General features: G+C 41.2%; 1 protein-coding gene across 8 annotated transcripts in view; it reads right to left on the bottom strand.

Annotated features, from left to right (window-relative positions):
• The window catches only part of CUX1 (cut like homeobox 1), a 281,435-nt gene that overhangs the window by 211,458 nt on the left and 50,831 nt on the right, over positions 1-19,146 (bottom strand). For all 8 annotated transcript variants that reach the window (XM_055797921.1, XM_055797915.1, XM_055797916.1 and 5 more), the window contains exon 2: positions 18,874-18,984. In XM_055797921.1, the coding sequence (XP_055653896.1) occupies positions 18,874-18,984 (111 nt within the window). The remainder of the gene's footprint in view (positions 1-18,873; positions 18,985-19,146) is intronic.

The following is a 19,146-nucleotide window of genomic DNA, read 5'->3' as shown; positions in this document are numbered from 1 at the left end:
CCCAGGAGAAGAATCTGTCCTGAAAGTCCAAACAAGAATTTCATGATACAGATTCAGTGATTTCTTCCTCCAAAAGAAGGTGCCAAAGGACACAGGGTAGAAAGCGTTCTACTAACATCATGAAGAACAGATTTGAAAATAATCAAGGTAAGCAGCTAGTATCTAACATCCAGCATCCATGTAAAAAATGAACAGTAAATACAAAGCAAACAACAAACCAGCAAGTTTTGTACAACAACATACCAAATTTATACAACTAGGAAGTTTCCTCAAAGCAATTAAGATGCTTTTCACAATCAAAAGGATTTCTATACCTAGTATTTTTGGCAAATTCCAAACTCCATAAATTATCAATCTCTGGGATTTTGTTTTGAAGAAAGTAACTGATATTATGCGGAAAACAATCTCTGAAGAAAGTGATATAATGGGGAGAACGATCTGATTTTTAATTTTCTCATCAATTTACCATGAACTACCTCCTAATTAGCTCACACATGAGAAAAACAATAGAAAGGTACAGCTGAAATTTTAAAAGCATAAAGATTTACTGACAGCAAGGACACAGATTCCCGACAATCTGTTCTATCTGAAAAGTGTTTATGTACAACGCATTTTACAAATATTAAAGCCAACACAGCCTGCTACTTCTCCTTCACACAGACTATGTCACGTTGTACATAAAAATCTGGCGTCTACCCACAACTTCGGCAGCATATATAACACTCTGCAAGAGCCATCCAGAAAAGTGAACTTACACTGAAAAATAGAAAGTTTTGTTAGGGGAGTATGTCACAAAAATGCAATTTTACACAGTCCAGCAATACAAAAAGGGAAATATTAGAAAAATACACACTTTTCCCAAAAAAAATTAAGCACAAGCTTTAAATTGATTTCCACTTTTTCCAGTCTCTCCTTACAGGTCAAGAGCTCGTGTTATACTGCACCTCATTTAATTTTCTGCTTCCTTCACTTCTCTTCCCCCGTTCTGCTCCTAAATACTAAAGAAATACTTCAAAGCATCCTACTGCACATCTACCACCGCGGTACAAGCAGAACACATCTCTCCCAATTAAAACAACCACTATACTTGAGAATTCTGGGACTCTATTGAAGATAATTTTAGAGTACTGATAAGTGAATAATCTTTGGATTAAAGAATTCCAATTACGGAGCAATTGTTTTCCTTTCTGGGAATTTGCTGGTACCAGCCTAGGAACTCCACCCAGCAGCTTTGGGAGTTGTCTTTTCTTACTTAGTCATCCAGCTTTGGAAAGCCTTCAACCAAAGAGCTCAACCTGCAAGACCCTGTTTTTAAAAAGATAAATGACATGATTTTTATCCACTAAGCATCTTTTTTTCTTATCCACCCACTGATATGAAGGTTAATATTTCCTTTTTATCTAAGAAAAGTCACTACAGTTCTCAGAAACAGCTCTGTTCTATAGATTTAAATACCTTTCTCTTATTTTGGCTCCAGAACATTAAACATAAAGTGACTGTACTGAAGACCAAACACCCAGGCTCTTTTTACTCAATGTTTTATTAAACAAATACCGTTCTGCTGTTGGCACAACTTGTAATTGTATATCACTATATAAAATCCATACTACAAATACAAGATTTGCTCCTAAATAAGAGGGGGCGGGGGAAGGAGGAGCACCAGCACAGTAGCCACAAATATACCTACTTGCCAGTTGGAAACCATGTTTCGCTGACATTTAGAGGCCAATCTTTCAGCTTTTAGAACTGTCAACACAAGAGAAAATGTGCAAGTTCTACTAATGGACACTTCCAATACTATTGTGTCCAAGGATCTTTTAAGTAACCGAATTAAAACCTAGCACATCTCTACTAGTTATCCCCTTATTATCTTCCATAGGCAGCAATCATAGCTGTTGAATGTTTTGGGTTTTAATTAATTTCAACATTAAATTCTGATTCCTAGCACAAATATTAAAAGATCAGATTGAAGCATATCTAAATGTGGAACACACTAGGTTTTATACAATATATAAATTATGATGTATCTGACAACAGGTAAATCTTTCCATAAGACTGGGTAATTGGAATAGCAATTGCCAATTTTCCTACTCTGCGAGCAAGAAACAGTCAGTACATTGGTAAAATTAAATTATTAGTTTCCATAAAAATATTTTATTTCTCAACAGCACGGATTTGGCAATAGAATTTTATATAACATCATTTACACCTGACTGTATTTCACTTTTTTTAGTCCTGCAAGGTAAAAAGCAAATACCTATGAAAGAGACATAAAACTCATGCCAAACTTTCAATTATAGACTTCCCTATCTGGCAGCAACAAGTCAGGACTTGTGAGCAATTTTCTCTTCCTTCAAATCATCGTGATAAAGGAAGAAAGAAACCTAGAGATGCTATTACCACTTAAGTATCTGTTTATCCTTAAATGCTACAGACAATGCCATACCTAAGCATTCAGCATCTCCTTGTATCGACAGGGGGGAAACCCCCACACTTTTCCACTCTCTTTTACTTGGAAAATAATACAAATAGAAGAACTATTACTAAGGACAGACAATTTCCAAGTTTTAAAGTTTTATCTTACATTTTTTCAAGTTCCTTGCTCCTCCACATCGTATAGGGACGTATGTACATGCATAAAGTAATGGCCCATGTAAAAAGGCTACATTCTAAAAAGACTGTGTAATTTTAAAGCAGTAAGAGCAAAAAGTAAAACAGCAGAAAACAGACAATGATACCCCCGAACCCCCCAAAATACCAACTCCCTCTATCAACTGTATTCTGAAGCATGCAGGTATTTTAAAAAAAGAAAGAAACTGAATGTGTCTAAGAACTTAGTACGTGTTCATAATCACAGTAATAGGGACTTTTGAAAGAGTTATCAAAGTTTTTCACCCCAGGTCTGTGACATGAGAATCCCTTTTTTAAGGTCAGAAAAATGAACATATGATCAGATTTAACAAAAGATAACAAAACGCTCAAATCCACCCCAAAGCTGCTTTTGTTTCTGAACAGCAATTCAACAACATGCACTTTGCCAATTCTTCCCCACAAAATATTTCTAATATTTCAAAAGCACACATGCAAAACATGTTGCATCTTTCATTAAAAAAAAAAAAAAAAAAAAAAAAAGAATGCAGAAATCTTTTGTCTTTTCTCCAAAATTTCACTGATTTGGAAAACAGAACAGCAATATTTGATTTTGGATTAGCAACAGGTTTTAAGAGTTAAACAGCCTATAAAACACACCGGCTACACTCACCTATTTCACCGAGTTGCTGCTCGTGTATGAAGTTCCTTATCAGATGCTATTTTCTACAACTCATTTAACATGTATTCACACATCTAAGAACGTGCTAACACTATTGTTGAGGCACAGAATTTACTGGAAAAGCACGTCCATTGGAGAGATACTGTTGCACACTTGCTCTAAGACACCATCACCAGTTTAATCTATAAGCAGAACTACTTTTACGTGTGTACATATACATAAATATATATATGTGGATAAGTAGAGCATCTGGGTGCCTTTTCACTAGCTCACAGTTAAAGAATTTCAACAGAAGCTTAAGCCGTATGAATTCAGAGATTACCTTCTTCAACAAGTAAACTACTTGAAGGCTGGAGGGTTTTTGGGGAAAATTGTCACTTGTGGGAGATCAGCAAGTAGTATCCTCCAGAAAAGACAGTGGTGAGGAACCTTAGAGTAAAAGCCTAGAGAGATGCAGCTGAGTATCCAACAGCACGTAGCTTACACATGCGACTCTTTACACCTCGATGCCGACGAAGAACAAAGACAGCTCTAACGCCAGTGAGCTGCAACGATAAGACACTCATTTTTTGGCAAGGACTATGACTGTCCAGTAGAGCTTGTCTTTATGTGCCACCATCCAGTGGGGAGGAAGCCCTCAAAGCATTCAGCTGGCTAATCTCCTGAGCAGAGGGAATTGCTATTAAAAATGCTATTTAGACAGACAGGCTTCTATGAAAGTCTGCTACACAGGCTCATCAAACTCATTAAAACTAGCTTTAAATCCCAGGCTTGGGAGCGTAATCCCTTTAAGAAACCTGCAGAGTAGGCTACGAGAATAAAGATACGGTAGTTACTGAACTGAGAGATGTGTGAGCCCCGCAGGTCAGCGTGGGTGAAGAACACACCATAGGGCTGGTCTTCTCGGGCATCACCGTTAACGTGCCGCAGCACACCAGCACCTTCCAACACGGAACTCAAACACAAGAGGGGCGTAATCTCTTTGCAAACTACAGACAGACTTTGTGTCTTTTAGTTCAACAGCAGAGAGGATGCTGAGCTGCAGCAACGTCAACCCTCCAGCCTCCACCCGATGCGGAAACACCTTCTCCTGGCATCTGGGCTATGCCAAGGTAGGAGCTCCTTTCAAGCCGGCATAGACAAAATTAGTGACCGTCCTTTACAAAGTAACAGAAGGTAACTTGAGTGTGCACCTCCCATCGGCAGAGGCAGCATTCGGATTGGGGAAGCACGCTCTTGTGCTATGCCACATGGCGCAGCCTCATACAAAACCTCCAGCAGGAGCTATACAGTGCTGTGCCACGGGCATGCACTTGGACAGTCCCTAGAACTGACCTTCAACTTACACGCATCTATGTAAAGCAACTAGGAGAGCCGGTCCCCAGGTTTCTTCCTGCCTCCAAACCTGCAGTTGCGCATGGGGAGACTGAAAAAAACCCAAACACTAAGGCTGTGAGGAGGCAACGTGTGAGGGCACAGGTGTGTCGTCTACAGAGATAAAAAAGCAAAAGCCATAACCGGAGAAGGCTGCGAGATGGGAGAGTCACAGAAGGAGCCCTTGGCACGGGACAGCCTGCGGCAGCCTGCCCCAAGGGATTCTGCTCGGGAAGCCATGGCACTTCCATGAAGGATGGAAAAAGAAGGGATGTCTTCAGTCACTCCAGGTCCTGAACAGAGTGCTGGACCACAAACTGCTGGGCAAGTCGTATCCTCCAACTGGCCATCACCCAAAGGACTGCAGGAAAAAGCTGCAGCACTGCACTGTAGCCCTCTGATGCTCATTTTTTAGGTGAGCATCACAGCCTATCTCTTCAAAAAGCCACCAGAAGGCTGGATACAAAGATTCCCAGTACAGCGACTAGACAAAATGTAAAAACATGAAATTAGAAGGTTCCCTGTGGGGTCAAAGCAGTAAAACCAATCCTGATTAAGTTGCGTTACCAGATAGAAGCAGGATCTCAATAATTTACAGCCAGAGACAGGATAAATGTCCATTAGCATTAGTGTCTATGGATGTAGGCTTTCTTTTTTTCCACATTTTTAAGGCCCCTGAGATCACGTCTGGGTCTCCGTCTTTCCCTCTTCCTGGCTCTCAAAAACCATTGAAGTAAACCCCTCCCCTTCACGCAGGAGAGGAGCCTTCCTCTTTAGCATCCCCTGTGCACCCAAACGGTGGGGAAGGAAGAAGGCAGGATTATTCGATGCGAATCTGGACACAGTAAATGGTCTCTAATGGTATCTAGAACACGAAATTCAGGATAATTTTAAAAAGTTATGAAGTTGGACATGATCCAAATTGCAGATGAACACATCACAGCAGGATGTTCTTCAGATGTGTATGTGGCTCTTAAGTTTAGGAACAAAGGAGCCTGATTTTTGGTTGGCTTTTTTTTTTTTTTAAATAGAGTTGCCTTTCAGCATCAGCTATCTTGAGACAGTACAGACTTGAAGCCAAACAAAAATGTAACATGAACTACTAATCAAAGGGAAAAAAAACCAAACTAGATCAATCATTACAAAAAACTGGTCTCATTATATTAATGGAGTCTAAACCTCCGCCAATGTGTTCTTGCCCTTTTTTCCTTCAGAGTGGCTCAATTCATTTGTGCCTCTTCCACTAATGAGCAGTACACATGCCACTTCAATGCCTCTTTTCTCCCAGAAATGATTACCTCAAGAGTTAGAACTAATGTGACAAAAATCTATTCGGCGTGATCATCCCCAGCTTCTGGAGGTTTAAAGAAACCTTTGCAACGCGTTTACACACAGGTTAGAACTAGCTGTCCGTCCAGCCTCCTCCAAAAACAGATGCATAAGAATATTTGGGGGGAGGTTTGGACTTGGGTGTTGTGGGTTTTTTTTAAATAACTGCTTTATACTCAAGGCACCCGCATCTTCACGTGTACGTTTCTGAAAGGAGTGATGCAAAGTTACTCCTCTTGCTCCCCCCCAAAATTCCAGAGACTGGTATTATTCAGACTATGAGTACGCAGAAATAAAAAAAAATAATCACAAAACAAAACCAGCACTGGGGCTGCCAGGCCGTAGCGATGGTTTTTCTTTACTGTGCCCCCAGTTTTGGGGTTGACAGAACATCCCTGCCGTGGTTCTAGCTCCCATTCGTAGGAGATGAAGGCACCATTCCCTTGGGATGAAGTGGGATCATCTCCTCGTCTTTTACTTTTCCCCGATGCTTTTAAGTGAGCGAGGAAGGCAAGGGTAACGAGCTGCCAGGTGCTTCTCCAGCTGACTAGCACCAGCCACCCAAGAGGTGGTTGCACGATTTTGTATATATAAAGCTTGTAAAGCACTTCAGGAAGCTGCAGGATGAAAAGGACTATATAAACGTAAGATATTATTATTATTAAACCAGTGATCTGACAAGAAGAGACAGCTTTTCAAATCTGTACAACAGCTTGAGCTGCAGAGATCAGGGAGTCCAATTTGAAAAAATAATAATTTGAAACGAATTTGAGGATTAGAAGTGGCAGCTCTTTTGTGGATTCTCCATGGCAGGTAAATTTAGTAGGCTACTTTAATTTTGCATCGTTTTAACTCCTGGCAATGTCCTGTGCATTGAATCTGACAGAGAGACAGAGTGTTTGAAGCTGTCGTGGCTACATTTTAGTCTCCCAATTTTACAATCAGTGTTTGAATCTGCTACTACAACTCCAGGTACAGAGATCAGAGGCTTATCAAAGAGGCATCCATTTCAAAGACAAACAGCAGCTTTGACTTCATTCCTTCAATGCTTAAAATTCCTGAAAAAGCAGATGAGCACACCACAAAACAGGTCTGAAGGAAATCTCTCTATCGGCTGTAAACCTATCGCAGTATTAATTTTTTAAGGATCTATTTTGGTCTCATGTAAAATGAGTGTGTTTAGCAGAGATAATCCCCTCAACAGGTGAAATTAATATATGCCTTTTCCTGTTAACTGAAAGTACATTTTAAAATGGCTTATTGCTTTATCAAGCATTAATTGAAGAACTACTTCAACCGGTTACCTGATTTTTTTTTTTTTTTTTTTTTTTTTTTTTTTGGACTAAGAGTTATCTTCCCTTCCCTAACAAAGCAGCAGTTCATTTATTTATTGCTGCCCTTATTTTAACTGCATGGATGAACCAGGTGCACCATAGGCAGTAATAGGTGGTGTGCGCAGAAAGAACCCACGGTTTAAAGGTGTATCATACTCAGGGAGTGCTGCACAGCTGCAGTGTGCTGTTGTCCACATTCAGCTCTTGATTTTAAGCTGAGTTTCAGCATTCACACGATTGCTAATGTTGCTCGTCTCACCAGCATCCCCTCCCATCAAACCCGCAGTCAGGCTGGTGATGGACACTGGCTTCTGGGGACTGCGGCGTGTCCCCACCACAGCACAGCCTGACCAAGGACCCAACAGCGAGGACACAAATTGTGCCAAAACATGATTAATTTTTTGCTGTTGTCAATTCTTCCTTTCAAGCTAGAAATCTGGTTTGTCTCAATATGAAAGCGAAATGCATTTAGAAACTCTAAGTGTTCTGCTCCCTTCCCCCCTTGCACACAGGGTGAGAGCTGCCCGCACGTACCGCCCATCACTGAGACCTTTGCCCACTCACAGGAACCAACTGCTCCGTCGATTTTTGCTAGAAAGCAAAGAGTGGATCGCTACGCCGTGCTAAAGGGATGGGCAAACCGGACCCAGTTCCTCCAGCCCAGGAAGGCTCCCCGCCAGGCTCGTACAGGGAGTGATGGGCAGCCCGGGCTGTACGTGCCAAGCGATCCAGGCGACCCGCCGGGCACCGCGGTGCTGCCGGCTAGGCTAACCTGCCTCCTGCCACAGCGGGGTGGGTGACCGCAGCCCCAAGCCCACCTCTAGCCCCTCGTCATCACTGCAAACCCGGTGCTGCTTGCCCACTCCACTTCTTCAGCTGCCCACCAGCAGGAGTTAGAGGCAAAGGGGATAATCAGGAACAGGTTAATTTGTCTGATTAAGCCTTCGGTGATCTGGCATTTCGAAGCTGCAGTGCAGCAGGGTCCCCGAAAGCTGTGCTCAGCCAGCAAGCTTGAAAAGAAGCCACACACTCCTGACAGCCATGGGGAGCAGCCAGGGAACACATTAAGCCACATTTGAAAGCCACGGTCATACCAGCAGCCTCAGCAAAGCTACGCTGCAGGTGGAGACATGCCCTAAAGTGCACTGGAAGCGTGGAAGGGTTCAGCTCCTCGGCGCTCAAATCACTTCTGACAAACAGGACTGAGAAGTCTGAACACATTTGAGCATTTTGAAAAAGCACTCCCAGCACTCTCTCGCACTAAATGAAAGCTTCGGCTTCAAATGAGTTTTTAAAATTCTGAAATGTTTACAAGTCCCTCTTCTCACCGAGCAGCTCATTTATCAGCATTCAGCCTATACGGGAGAATTTCTTTTGTGATACCCTGCCCGTGAACAGGTCCCCGATGCCCACCTCGTGCTCACACAAACCAACTGACGGACCTGACGTACACTTCAGAATACCTGACAGCGTCCTGACTTACACCTAGTAGGAAACAAACAAACAAACAACATACAGAAAACCACAGCAGAAGTTTTTCCAAGATGCACTGATGCTAGATCTACGTTAACCAACCCAACAAAGTGGATTGCTTTTATTTATGAGCTGAAGCAGGTGATATTTTTCATGGCTTCCCAAATTTCAGAGAAATACAAGAAAAGACACAAAAGCATTTTCAAGCAGATGGGCACGTGCTCAGGCTGGTCCTTACTGGCTTTAATCACCGATGAACTGGTCCCCCAAGCACAGACGTCTGTACAATGTGCCGTAGGAACTGGCACATGCGTAACTCCTGTGTTACAGTGAGCACCGAGGACCAGCAAAGCACATGCGTGAAGTAATTTCCAATTTTTTCAACAATTTCAATAATTTCCAAGCGCTCAGCCCCATCCCCACTGCCCAGCCCTGGTCTAGCACCGCCGCTTCCGACAAAAACTCTCTTTTTTAAAAAAGTCATTGCGTGTTCAACAGATAAGCAACCACCTCTCTACTTAAAAAAATGCTGCAAGATAGCCATAAATAAGCATTAGTGCTTCAGAAACTGTGAAACCACAGTTATATGGTTTTAAACAGAGACAAGGTGGAATCATGAATGGTAGCAACGTATTTCAGATGAAAGCTTTCAAGCAGATGAGAAATAGTTACAGGAGCTGGAACCTGAGTAACTGCAGTTGCATTAAATTATTCCATCTGCAAGTCCATTAAAAATTGTTAATGGTTTTGTATGGCTTTTATATTTATTGGGTGGGTTTACTCCTATGTGAGTCATACATATTTATTACCAGGGTCCAGATAATGGTTATTAATAAAACTTCTTTTATTTGCATACTGTCTTGATGCTGGCCTAAATATTTACAACTTGACTATAAAATAAAAGAAGCCTCAAAAATTACAAATAGCACCAGGGATGCATCACAACTTTACTTTTTGGTTTTGTTTATTCAAAAGTGGGAAAAAAAACCATTTCTTTTTTCAAGTCTAAAAAGCACTAATTCTTTCAAAGCTTTAAAGCACAATTTGTGTTGAGGAATTAAGAGGGGACCTAAAGCTAAAGAAAGCTAGTTTTTATAATTAAGAAAATACACATATTTCTACACATAATTATGAATAGTAACAAAAGCTCAGTTTTAAAAGAGGTCCACTGAACCCCTGGAATTGTGCCTGCCAACTAAAACACCTACTATGAATTTAGTAATGGGTTATGCAAACATAAATTACAAGGCCAGACATTTTAAAAGGAAAAAAAGTTGATTTATTGTCACATTGGAGACACAGCAGGATAGGAGCACAATTTCATTTTTCCATATATTCATCAACACTGCAGATGTGTTAATGCTAAAAGAATTCTAAAATAAAAATGACTCTCAAACTGCCCTGATTCTTGTATGTCATTTACTTAAAAATCGTTACCAGAAATCTTGGTTGGGTTTTTTTTTCGTTTGGTTTGTTTGAAGCAAACAAAACATACTAAAAAATTTGGGAAGAAAATAGGTTTTAAGAACATTTTACAAACATTTCTCCTCCTAAAAATTTCCCTCAAGACACCATCCAAAATTGACCATAAAAGAGAGGTCCTGCAGAAAGCTGGGGTGCCTGGTTCGGGGGGATTTTGTTTTGTTTTGTTTTTTAATAGACAAGCTTACAACTCTAATCTGTACCCTGGGCACTTGTTTGTGAGCATTTCCACTCAACGTATTCATCGTTTCTGCCCTTGTTTCAAGTAGATCCAACTCTTCGCTTACCCACTGTCAAAGCAATGAAAAGAATCTCTCCTAACTGGCAACTATTATTAAAAGAGTTATTCATGGCAACATAATCATTTCAATGAGAACACCACGTTCCTTTAATTACACCTGAGTGACTTTGAGGTGGTCCAGCACACGAACTCAAGGCGGTTTACAGCACGTTTGGTCACCAAGGAAAAAGGAAAAACTACCTGAAACTGTTTAGTTATTTCTTCTTTTGATAAATACACACAGAAAGCAGGAGCAGGTATCTTGCTTGCCTGCTATTTTTGTAAGTTGAACCTTGAAAATAAGTCAAACTATTGTTCAAATGGCTCAAAGCAAATTTGGGAACTGAACTTCAGGCTTGCTTGGAGTACTCAGCTTTACCTTTGTGTGATCTAGATATAAATTCCTAGTTTTACACTTACCTTTACAAGTAACATAGAACGTAAGAACAGCTGATAATTGGCGGCACCACCAAGAGAAAAATCTCAGCCATCTCAGCTAAATAAATGGAAAGATTTTCCCTTAAAAAACAGCCAATGATGCATTGGGTAAATCCTGTTACTAGTCTTAACGGCCACTTCCACCAACTCCAAACATTCTTCAGGAGGAAGGATGGCAAATGCCCTGTAAGATCAAGTTTTTTCCTTCAAGTTCTGACCTTGAACACATTCTCCCCTGTCAGACCTCCAGTGCCTGACCTTTCCCCTGCCCGGTTGCTCGCTCTGGCCGGCTTCCAAATGGGTCAGCGCCGAGAAGTTCAAGCCAAGGCAAGCACAACTCGTGAAAAACAAACTATTTGCTTTGCATTGGTTCCTTCTCACTGACAGGAGAAATTCACAGTGGCATCAAACCTTTAACAAGAGAGATTGATCTGTAAATACTTGCTTACAAGTAGGTCCCTTCGTACACCGCGGCAATACCAGAAACGTCCCCTGCTCTCCTTTTCCACCATGGAAAATGCAGCACCCTTGACATCCCTGCAATCCAATACCTGCAACTGAAGTTGCTAGAAGAAAAAAAGCCTTCTTCAACTGCCAAGCCGTGTTTAACCAGAAAAATGCTTAAATAAATCAAATCTAAATGACTAAGGGCAAGTGACTTCAGAGTAATTAATTTCAACTACTGTAACGTGTTCAATTGAATCAGATGTGTCTCCCACTTGAATATTTTTGGAACTCTTGAATAAAGTAATCACCTGTATATTTTCAGATTTATAAAAAGACTTTTGAGGTAGATGTGTTGCAGAAAATTGATTTAAGGCTATTTTTAAAGCAAACAGAGACAGTAACTCAAGAGTGTCCGAGATCATGTGGCTCTAGAAAATGCTTCAAATCAAACTCCTCTGCCCAGTAACATGCGATGCACGACCGTTACTTCTGCAGGTCAAGGGAATTATTTTCCTAGACGAGAGACCTTTACAAATGTTGTACAGCTAGCTACACAGCTCTCCGTGAAATCCGACATACCAATAATCCCCAAACGATGGGCTCATTTTGTAAAAAGACTTACTCAAGCCCTGGTATCTCAAAATAAATTCTACAGATTCTGCAACCCAGCAGCCTGCTGCCCACCTACAGCCTTTGCTGCCACCTTTTCCCTGCTGAGAAAAGCAGGGATGCTTGCTTTGGGAAAGAAAAAAAAAATAAAAACCATCACAATTTTTCCAAACCCGCGTTGCCAGTTCAAGCAACAAACTGACCCAGTGTTTGGGGGGCGGAGGGCTAAGAGGAATATTCACAATTATATCACAACACAGAAAAATGAGGGGGGTACACCGGGTAAAGGCTTACACATGGAAAAAGGTTTGCTCCGGGCTTGGATCTGCTGCTCCTCAACACACTGAGATACAGCAAGAACCACTGTGAGCGTGGGGTGATGTGCGTGCACCAAATAGCAGGGGAGATGCCATCTGCCAGAGAGTCTGGTTTAGCTTTTTGTGGGTGATAAAGGCAATTTTTTAAAAGAAATTTAATAACGTCTAGTAATTACAGTGGTGAGAATGGTAAATGTGTTGAAAAATGGAGGTCTGTTTTATGAGAATCCTAGAAAAATACAGTTGTGAATTATAATCCCTCTATTGTTCCCTCACTTCCAATAAAGTGAAGAGGCGGCAAGAGATTGTGGTATAGAAAAGCATGGTAGACACGCTGGTGGTCTTCCTATTAACTATTAGAATATGCTAACGGCAAATATGTATTAAATAATGACAACAAAATTATTGAGAACTCATGAATAAGCGATCTCCCAGATAAGGTTAGGTCTGATTTCACCAACGTGACTCCACAAAACCGGTTTTTAGATCACATTTTAAGGCATGGAGCTGTATTATATTATTTTTCTGCAAAAAGTCACATAACAATAATATACTCTTCATTTAGCTGTTGAAAGAAGCAGCTCAGGTACTACAAATTATCATCAGCATCAACCTTGCAATCAGAACCTCTCCAGAAAATGCTAATATTCACTGAAAACACTGAAAGGGAGGAGATGGCACCTAAACATCGTTATCCTAAAGAAGTATTCAACTTGGCTCCAAACCCGCAAGGTAAGGCGGACTTCTCTGTTCTTCTCATTTTGGCTTTTACAGAGGGAAATAAATGGTGATGTTTTAACTCCGTAAGGAGTATCCTCTGTATTTAACATTCCACTACTGTCCTACATACACGAACGAGCCTAAAATTACAAAACAATTTTATAATACGATTAAATATTGATAATTGCATTTGAGTCATAAAAATGAACAGAAAATACGATTTTTTAACAGACTGCTTTGCTGCAAATTCATTTATTCTTAACCAAAAAAACCCTCTTAAACTCTCCTTTTCAAAGTCAGGGGAGAAGAGAAAGAAAGAAAGAACTCCAGCAGCATTTTTCTTCCTAATTTTTTTCCTGAAATAATTTTTAACTAACAAGTCAGGGAATACATAGAAAGGTGGAAATTTTTTTTTTCCCTACCGTGCACTGAAACATTTACTGTTTACAAATTGCATTAACTGCATTTAGTTGTATTAAGCTAGCTAATTTTTACATTAAAATGCCACGTATGTTTTTCTGTACTCAAGCCCCAACATTAACAGGATTCCTTTATGTTCCTGGCAAAATGCTGGGGAAGAGGAAGAAGGAACATCCACACACTGTGTACTCTCAGGAACATAGGAAAAGGAACGGGAAAAAAAAAACCCAACAAAAAAAAAGCAAGAAAAAAGAAAAGAAAAAAATAAAGAAAAAGAAAAGGAAAAAGAAAAAGAAGAAAGAAAAAAAGAAGAAAAAAAAAGAAAAAAAAGGGAAAAAGAAAAAAAAAGAAAAAAAGAAAAAAGGAATAGAACAACCCAGCTCTAGATGGCAGCAAATCAATATTCACCCCCACGTACACAGACACTGAAGGCATCAACTATTTTCAAACAAGACTGTATACATTCACTAGTTTTTAAAGGCGTGTTATTATTTTCACTTTGTTACACAGGCTGGACAAAGGTGCCTGTCCGAAGCCATTAGGAATCCAGCACAATTCCCTACCGACAACTAGAAAGATACTCCTCTCATTTCAATGACTAATTCAACCAGCAGAATTCAGATTTTTTTTTTTTAAAGCTTACTTTGACTACCTTTTGCTGTAGAGACTGGATAATTCAATAGAATGATCCAGAAACACTGGAGACTATAAAAACTTAAGAATTTTAAATCTAAAAAAACTAAGCCCTCGCGTAGCAACCATGTTCATTTACTCTAGTCAGGCATGACTTGCAATTACAACGTTATTTTTGTAAAAAAAACCCATAGATCTTAAAAAACATGCAATGTCATGATTAAATTATTACTTTTGTAAGGAAAGATCCCACTGACTCATCTTTCTCTCCCCTTTGCGGCAGCTGCACCGCCGCACCGTCACCGCGCAGGATGGGGCAGGTGGCGACGGCTCAGGGAACAGGGGAACGATGATAGCCAGGTTTGATGTAGGAAAAGAACAACCCAGAACAAGGAGACAGGTGCAGGTACATGGGGGAGTGCTGTACCCGCGTTACCCCCGTGGGAGCAGACGGGACCGCGCCGCAGTGCTCAGCTGCCCCGCTGCAGGGCTGGTGTGCATCTATAGCAGCGCTTGAGGCTGCCACCTCTACCCAGGCAGCGTTAAGATACACTGTTCATACATTCATTTATTTTGTTTTCTTCCAATACTCCCTTTCCTGAGGCATTTTATAGCTATTTATTTGAGAACATACTTATGCTGTCTACATCTAAAGGCTCTACCGCATCCTTCTGTAGCTCGGCTGATCCAACCTCTCGCCTGCTGCACCGAACGCAGATGTCAGTTTGAGCAGCCAAAGGTAATCTTGACTTTCAAAATCTCACCAAAACGGCACATCTGCAACCTCGAAACAATGAAGGGCAGCAGCAGTGAGGAACCATCAGTTCAATTCCCAACAGGGGGAAAAACCCCCATGACCAAAGCAGCAAGCTCGCAGGGTGAGCCCCTGTACCCAAATACATGCTTTATGCAGGCGCCTTGTGTCTGCCTCATTTTTTTTAGAGCTCATGCTCTTCCATGACAAAACTCACATCTTATTTTATCTCCCCAGAGCAGCTGGTCCAGGCCTCTCAGGCTGGTCTTTTGCCTTGTGCCCAGTTTAATGACCCCGGTCTCAGGTGAGTCCAGTAATGACCAGTGCAGCTCCACATTATCTAGTTTATGGGGCTGAATCACAAAGGGAAGCAATGGAGAGCTACAGGTTAAACAGGTGTAAGTTGTACTGTCTTCCCTCTCCCTGAGTACTTAACAATTACTTACTTACAAAGCCTGGGCTTACTCACTTACTTATTTTCTGCTATTTTTCACTATTTTTGTTGACTGGCTTAAAAGCCTGCACCGCTGGAAGTATTAGCCCAGCTTTTCAATGTTTAAAACACAAACATGTAAGCAAAAAAGTAATTACTCAGCTAGGAATCTGGGTAGAAATGAAGGCAAAGTTATCAACATTAGCAAGTATCTTCACTACGTGGCAAAAATATCCTGTGCAACTGAAATTTAGAGATTACAAAAAAAAAAAAAAATCTCTAAGACAATCATTCAAACATTTGGTATATGAGGACATGATGAATTACACCATGAATTTCACAGAGGTTAAAATACCCCCAAAAGTATCACAGTTAGTCATAATAATTCAGGAATTATCACCATAAGAAAATAATGATCTGATGCAGGGTGGCAATTCACGTGATATATTTTGAGATGTCTTCCAAGTAACAGTCATGTAAAATTGATGTTTCAAGTAAACTCCTGACCAGTCTCTGGCTGCTCAGGATGAAACAAAATTGAGACTGAAAATACCACACAACACCTATGAGCTCTTCAAAGGTGTGAGGAGGTAAAAAGTATTGTTGCAATAACAGGAATTAAGAACCCTTCCCAAAAGTTTCTGCATGTAAAAACCACCACCAAAGTTTCTGTCCTCATAAGGTTCCCAAACCCAAGACACTTCTTCCACAGTCGTCTCCCAGCATGCCAAGTCAGAAATAGTATTTTAACATTTTTAAAAACCAAAAGCCCTAGAGTCATTCCTATAAACATGAAAATACCGTATTTCTTTTGCAGCAACTGGATAATTTGCAAGGAAGGCACAAATGACCCAAACAGATCTGCCACATTTTTTTAACCTAAAAAGAAACAGCAGTACCCTCAGTTGCATTAGTAATTTTTCAAATCCTTTCCTGCTACGCAGGAGATGGCTTTCAAGCAGACATCATGGAAAGTCTAGAGGACATCCCAGACAGCAATGGACAGGAAAGTCAAGGCCATCACCACTTGTGTCCTGATTTATGGTGAGACTGGCTACAGCAGAGGGAAAGATGCTGGCGCAGGCGAAAGAGCTGCTGCACTGACGGGGATGCATGCGAATGAAAAAGAAAACGGGAAGTTTTTAAAAAAATCGTTGCATTTAACAATTCCACCTTTGCCAGTTTGGGTGGGTTTATTACTAAAAGTTGTGTCTTCGTTGTCGAAATTTAAACTAAGCTGTATGCTGGGTTATTTATTTATCTGAGAACGGTTCCACCTGCAAGCTGGTTTTCTACTACCAAACTCTTTTTCCCTATTATTAGCAAGAGCATTTTGATGCTTACAGAGCCACGGCTACCACTTGCCCCCGGGACGGGAGAGGTTGCCCCCATCAAACCTTCCAGACCTGAGCTACTCCCTCCACGCCTCCGGAACCCACCAGTCTGTTGCAGCTGGCTACCATTATAGTTCCAATACTTTCTTCTAATTTGATCCCATTTTCATTTTCATCCATTCATTTCATCCCATTTCAGAAGAAAGAGGGGTTAGATGGTGCTGCCGTCCAGAAACAAAGCTGAAGAAGGAGCATCACAGGAGAGAAGGCAAAGACAGGCTATAAAAGACATCCGTGCAAGCTTATAAAGCTATGCTGTTTGACGGGAGCCCCAGGACAAAAGATGAGGATGTAGAATTTCCCCGCATCTCCCCCTGAACATCAGGGCTGCTCAGAGCCCCTGTTGCGAACCCAGTCCCTGAACGAATAAAACACCTTCCGTGTAATATTCTGGAAGAGAACAGAGGCTACAGAATTACGTTTTGTAAAATTATATTTAAAACCTTACCATGATTTAACTTCCCTATCTTGCTTACTGGAAAGAGCTAATTGCGTATTGTTTTCCCACTGTCTCTCTTGAAGTAACTACGCAGAGTATGTAATTTTCCTCTGCGCATCCAACTCCCACCGAGTTACCAAGGCCCTCGCACAATGCACTTTAAAAGTGCAGTGTGGGTTGGTTTGTGTTTTGTTTCTCCCCACAGTAACCTTCTGCTCCATAAAAATAAAATTAGCCTGAAGAAATCATCCTGAAACACATCTGTAAACAAGCTATGGGCTAGGAGCTGGCAGCCAGGGCCGTATTCTGAAGAATCCGTCGTTTCCCTCCAGGAAAAGGAGGAAAGCAGCAGGGAACTCAGGTGAAGCCCTTGCAGAATGAACTTCAGCTTCTAGCAAACAAGTTGAAAAACGGGGGCCCAGAAGTTTATTTGGATTTTCCGTATAATTTCCTACACTCTGTATTTTCTCACTTCGCTCCTTCCTCTTCTTCCCAACACTCTGCTCTCTCCTGCAAAGGGAATCAACTCATCCCTCCACCCTCTCGGAGCTACTGCAGTCACTCCCCATGTTCTTCTGCTCCTTTCTGTTCCTTCAAAGCCGCAGCCCCCAGATTTGCTCTTCTCCAAAGGGAGCTGATTTCTGCCCCACAGAACCTCCTCAGGGGGTCAGTTAAACACCCCCCCTTCCCCAGAACTCCCTCCCGATGGTCCCTTTGCCCTCTCTGGGTCGGACCCTCCAGCATCGCTCCCTCTGTGCCAAGAGGAAGCAAAGCAGCATCTGCTACTCGAGAGGCGGCGATAAAGGTTAGAAGTGCTGCCTGCTCCCTCTCTCCCAGGAAGATACTTGGAAGGAACCAATACTTGCGTGTCAGTTATCTGGAATGAGCTTTGAAACCCTAGAACATTCCTGGATGAACAGATTGCTGGCAATCATCGGGGGGAAGAAAAAAAAACCAAAAACAAACACCACAAAACAAACAAGCAAGCAACTCTACACATTGCTACGCATTCATTAGTTTACAACACGGGTTAATATGTATTTTTGATGTAACTGTGCGTACACATACACAGACAGGCACACTGCACACACGCTAACGTGAGCATGGAAGAGTTGAAATACTCCCAGCTTCCTCCACGCAATATTCACCTTTCCGAGGTTTGCCTGCCATCAGTCCTGACACCTTTTCCACACCACCTGCTGTGTGCGATGCACATCCTCCGAGGGGAGTTTCCTAAAGAGCTCAGCCCTGACCTTGTTGTATTTCCAGTGAAATCAACAGCAAAACTTCATTTGATTTTTCATGGAAAAATGAGCATCTTTGAAGTTACGCCCTTGATATAGATTTATTTAGGCAGCAAAATGTCGCTTTCTACATCCAAGTGCTAAGAGTTTGGATTACTTAAGAATTTTTTTTTTTGCAATTCTCCAGGTTTTCCATTATTACAAAATGTAGAGCAAGCCCGTTTGAAAGTTAATGTTCATACTTCCTCCAAAAAATGTCAATTCATATTTCATTTTTTACAGAATGCAAGATCTGCCTGATTAGAAAGCCATCAAAGATAAGCAGTCTTGAGTTAAGATGGTGAACTTAGCAATACGTACAAGAAAATTATGGAAACAAGTCATTAAAAAAAAAAAAAATGAACCCCCAAACCACTTACACAGACCTCGTACCATGTATTACTGTCAGAAACTCAACAGACGTGAATAGCTTTTCTCCTTACCTCTGGAGTGTTTTTCTTGAACTCGCGACTTTGCTCAATAAGTTTTTTCCTAGACTGCTCACTTTCATCTTGCCGGTTAGCCAATATTGTTGCTGTGGCATCAAGCTCTCTCTGTCAAGAAAAACAAAACGACAACAAAAAAAGGAATTAGAAGGAGAACTCCGTTTCTCACCGAAATCAAACCAAAATCTCGTACAGAACATCACATCACTTGGAATACCAAGGCGGCTGGACTACAGAGCAGTACAGAACGAGCATGAAGCCTCCAGAAAC

This window comes from Falco peregrinus, chromosome 2 (genome assembly GCF_023634155.1).
Source record: "Falco peregrinus isolate bFalPer1 chromosome 2, bFalPer1.pri, whole genome shotgun sequence".
NCBI classification, from domain to species: domain Eukaryota; kingdom Metazoa; phylum Chordata; class Aves; order Falconiformes; family Falconidae; genus Falco; species Falco peregrinus.
Note: the sequence above shows the minus strand (reverse complement) of the source record. Positions and strands in the feature narration are given on the sequence as shown.